This window comes from Mytilus californianus, unplaced genomic scaffold (assembly GCF_021869535.1).
Source record: "Mytilus californianus isolate M0D057914Y unplaced genomic scaffold, xbMytCali1.0.p SCAF_21, whole genome shotgun sequence".
Taxonomy (NCBI): Eukaryota; Metazoa; Mollusca; class Bivalvia; order Mytilida; family Mytilidae; genus Mytilus; species Mytilus californianus.
In genome coordinates, this window is record NW_026262670.1 from 3,981,827 (window position 1) to 3,986,664 (window position 4,838).

The window sequence follows — 4,838 nt, forward strand, 5'->3', positions numbered from 1 at the left end:
GGTCACAGTACGGTCTTCAACACGTACATACTTATTTGAAAGTGATGACACTAGCAGAGACCCGTAACTCTTAATTAATTTCAAATAATAATAACTAATATATTCTCACGCACTCACAGAATTACTCATTAATGCTCCGTTAACTGAGATTAAAGAGTCTTACAACATTCAGTCAAAAATAGTTATATATATATGAAAACATAGGTTATTTCTAGCATAACATCTTTTGCGCTACTACATGTACATCTGTTGTTCAACATTTAAACACTTAACAAAATCCCGGCCACCAATTTTTGGCCACTATTACACTTTATACCATTTGAATCATTTGATTCCACCCAAAAATTCCTAATACAATTAGACACTCAAATAGCAAAAATTACTTTTACAAATAACCCTATCAGCACGATTCAAGGATCAACGACAACAAATATACTACTTCTAAATGCAGTCACGTGTAGCCCTCTATATAAGCATGCAAAAACAAAATTCATATAAGATCAAATATAACACACAAATGAAGTAAATGTCACTAACAGTTCAATGTAAATCAATTAACACATATCAACAAAATGTTAAAATTATTTAATATTGTCACACAAATATTCTTCCATCTACATCTGTGGTATCCGTGGTTTGGTATTAAAGTACATAATTATAAAGAGAGTGGCGGGACAATTTTCACACACTCAACTTCAGAATCTTGTGGCGAGGCAATTCTCACACACAAGTATAAACTTTTCATCTTGACTAGCTGTGGCGAGGCAATTCTCACACACAGATCTGTATAAAACGTTTGAAACAATGTTGATTGGTTGTGGCGAAACAATTTTCACACACAAAAATAGACTCACAGTATCATTGGAGGTGGTCTATTTTGAACTACCTTCTTTGCTTTTGGTGATAAACTTGACTCCTCTACCCATATAGAATTTTGTGCTGGTTCACCGACAATTTGTACAAGATATTTTAATTGATTGTTATCGATTTTCCTTGCTAGCACACGTTTGATTTTATGATATCGATTTTCGTTTGATGATATTGATTCTGTTCCTAAATTAACAAAGTCGTTAAATTTTGTGGGTGGCTTTTTGTTTCTAGTTGACTGACGTACAGGGACTTGTTCAGATAATGACGAATTTGAAGAATCGACCGTAGTAATAGAACTTTGGCTCTCACTTACATGTTGTAAATACGGCTGTGGTTGAGGGGCACGAATATATGTCATTTTTAATCTATTTATGTGCACAGGCATTCGAAATCTTCGCTTGTTTTCAGGATCTCTAATTTTTGTTAAATGAGGACTTGGTATATTATCAACAATAAAAGGTCCAGTATATTTAGCTTGTAATTTTCGTCCCTGCCCAGTAGGCTCGTCGTGCAAGTACACATAGTCTCCAACTGACAATTTTAAAGGTGATGTTGTTTTATTTACTCTTTCAACCATTTTAGCATTTGCCTTTTCAACGTTTGATTCGTATTGGACGAACAGGAAATGTGCACTTCGGCGCGGTGTTACTAATTTCAGTGGAATTGTTTCATCTTAATTATCACTACATTCACTCTCATCAAATGTATGCATTGTGATTTGTTGTTGAATTTGCATAATATTAGTAGATGATATTTTAATATTAAGTGCATTTTTTGCAAGTTTGTCGGCCTCAGTTTGTCCACTTTCAGAATTTGTTGACATATTGTCAATCTCTGACCATAGTTCTTTGTTTTTATATCTTTTCCGGAGGATTTGAGTTTCCAATTGTTGTTTTTCCAGTATGTAATATCACTGGAGATTCCCCTTACCAAATATTCGCTATCTATTTTTATGTTAACATCAACTATATTAAGTTGATGAACTTGTTGAAGGTATTTAAATGCAGCAAATAAATCTCCAGTATTGTTGGTTTGCTTGTATGTATCTGGAACTAGACCTAACTTTTTCTTGTACTGTTTTTCTCCCAGAATTTTACAAAGCTTGCTTTTGCTGATGGCTTTCCGTTATTTTTGCATGCACAGTCTATGTATACATCCATATTTCAATGTTTATATATACAAGTTGCGAAAACGTTGACGTCTTTTCCGCGGAATTTTGCACTATGTTATTATGAAAAACAAAATAAGGAATTTCATACTTATAATAATTTTTAGTGTCAATTAATGTTTGAAATAGTATTAATGTTCATACCGTTAACTTTGTATCCAGTTTTGCAACTCGTAAATACGTGATATTTCCAAATCTGTTTTTCCTTGACGGTAAACCTAATACGCAAGCTAATATGGATTCAAATACACAAGCTCATAGTGATTCCAATACGATACCTAACAGTGATGCCATTACCCAAGCTAACAGTGATACTAATGGGCAATCTAACAGTGATTCTAATAGGCAAGCTAACAGTGATTCTAATAGGCAATCTAACAGTGATTCTTATAGGAAATCTAACAGTGATTCTAATAGGCAATCTAACAGTGATTCTAATAGGAAAGCTAACAGTGATTCAAATAGGCAAGCTAACAGTGATTCTAATAGGCAAGCTAACAGTGATTCTAAAAGGCAATCTAACAGTGATTCTAATAGGCAAGCTAACAGTGATTCTAATAGGCAAGCTAACAGTAATTCTAATAGGCAAGCTAACAGTGATTCTAATAGGCAAGCTCATAGTGATTCCAATACGATACCTAACAGTGATTCCATTACCCAAGCTAACAGTGATTATAATAGGCAATCTAACAGTGATTCTAATAGGCAAGCTAACAGTGATTCTAATACGCAAGCTAACAGTGATTCTAATACGCAAGCTAACAGTAATTCTAATAGGCAAGCTAACAGTGATTCTAATAGGCAAGCTCATAGTGATTCCAATACGATACCTAACAGTGATTCCATTACCCAAGCTAACAGTGATTCTAATAGGCAATCTAACAGTGATTCTAATAGGCAAGCTAACAGTGATTCTAATACGCAAGCTAACAGTGATTCTAATACGCAAGCTAACAGTGATTCTAATACGCTAGCTAACAGTGATTCTAATAGGCAAGCTAACAGTGATTATTATACGCAAGCTTACAGTGATTCTAATACGCAAGCTAACAGTGATTTTAATAGGCAAGCTAACAATGATTCTAATACGCAAGCTAACAGTGATTCTAATAGGCAAGCTAACAGTGATTCTAATACGCAAACTAACAGTGATTCTAATACGCAAGCTAACAGTACGCAAGCGAACAGTGATTCTAATACGCAAGCTAACAGTGGTTCTATAACGCAAACGCACAGTGATTCTAATACACAAGCTAACAGTGATTCTAATAGGCAAGCTAGCAGGGATTCTAATACGTAAACTAACAGTGGTTCTATAACGCAAGCTAACAGTGGTTCTAATACGCAAGCTAACAGTGGTTCTATAACGTAAGCTAACAGTGGTTCTAATTCGCAAGCTAACAGTGATTCTATAACACAAACTCACAGTGATTCTAATACACAAGCCAAAAGTGATTCTAATACGCAAGCTAGCAGGGATTCTAATACGCAAACTAACAGTGGTTCTATAACGCAAGCTAACAGTGGTTCTAATACGCAAGCTAACAGTGGTTCTATAACGTAAGCTAACAGTGGTTCTAATTCGCAAGCTAACAGTGATTCTATAACGCAAACTCACAGCGATTTTAATACGCAAACTAACAGTGGTTCTAATACGCAAGCTTACAGTGTTTCTATAACGCAAGCTAACAGTGGTTCTAATACGCAAGCTAACAGTGATTCTATAACGCAAGCTCACAGCGATTTTAATACGCAAACTAACAGTGATTCGAATACGCAAGCTAACAGTAATTCTAAAACTCAAGCTAACAGTGATTCTAATACGCAAGCTAACAGTAATTCTAAAACTCAAGCTCAAAGTGATTCTAATACGCAAGCTAACAGTGATTCTAATACGCTAGATCACAGTGATTATAATACGCAAACTATCAGTGATTCCAATATGCAAGCTAACAGTGATTCTATAACGCAAGCTCACAGTAATTCTTATACGCTAGCTAACAGTATATCTAATACCCAAGCTAACAGTGTTTCTTATACGGAAACTAACAGTGATTCTAATAGGCAAGCTAACTGTGATTCTATAACGCAAGATCACAGTGATTCTAATACGCAAGCTCACAGTGATTCTAATACCCAAGCTAACAGTGATTCTAATACGCAAGCTAACAGTGATTCTAATACACAAGCTAACAGTGATTTTAATACGCTAGCTAACCGTGATTCTTATACGTTATCTAACAATGATTATAATACGCAAGCTAACAGTCAGTAATTCTAATTCGCAAACTAACAGTGATTATAAGACGCTAGATAAGAGTGATGCTATTACGGTAGCTAACAGTGATTCTAATACGCACGCTAACAGTGATTCTTATACGCAAGCTATCCATGTGTTATATATGTTGTTAAGTTTGCCATAGCATGTTTAAGTTTTAGCAATAAAGATTCATTCATTCATTCATAATATGAAGCTTACAGGGATTTTAATACACCAATCTGATTAAAATTCATATCTATAACAACTAACGTGCTTGTATATAAACAATTAGCACATATTTACAACTTCTCGTCAAATCAAATTGCTTGAATTTGCCTTCTAAGTATATGTAAGAGAATGATAATCTCTTTCTTCATGATTAAGTACGAGCGTTAGCGAGTACTTATCATGAAGTAAGGGATTATCATTCTCTTACAAACTTAGAATATTGTAAAGTGCTTAAGGCTCAATTGATCTCTTGATTGGTTGTATCCAAGAATTAGTTTCATTGTCAGTGTAAATTAAATGTTTATAATTGAT

General features: G+C 34.4%; 1 protein-coding gene across 1 annotated transcript; it reads left to right on the forward strand.

Moving 5' to 3' along the window:
- Window positions 1-2,273: 2,273 nt before the first annotated feature.
- LOC127731909 (clumping factor A-like) lies at window positions 2,274-3,602 on the forward strand. Its single transcript, XM_052240755.1, has 3 exons — window positions 2,274-2,610; window positions 3,205-3,310; window positions 3,467-3,602. The coding sequence occupies exons 1-3, from the start codon at window positions 2,274-2,276 to the stop codon at window positions 3,600-3,602; spliced, it is 579 nt and encodes a 192-aa protein (XP_052096715.1).
- Window positions 3,603-4,838: the final 1,236 nt, after the last annotated feature.

Coding starts and splice junctions, on each gene's coding strand:
- LOC127731909 (XM_052240755.1), top strand. CDS start 2,274: ATGGATTCAAATACACAAGCTCATAGTGATTCCAATACGATACCTAAC. Junction 2,611..3,204: donor TTCTAATAGGCAAGCTAACA/GTAATTCTAATA, acceptor CTAATACGCAAG/CTAACAGTACGCAAGCGAAC. Junction 3,311..3,466: donor GCTAACAGTGATTCTAATAG/GCAAGCTAGCAG, acceptor ACAAACTCACAG/TGATTCTAATACACAAGCCA.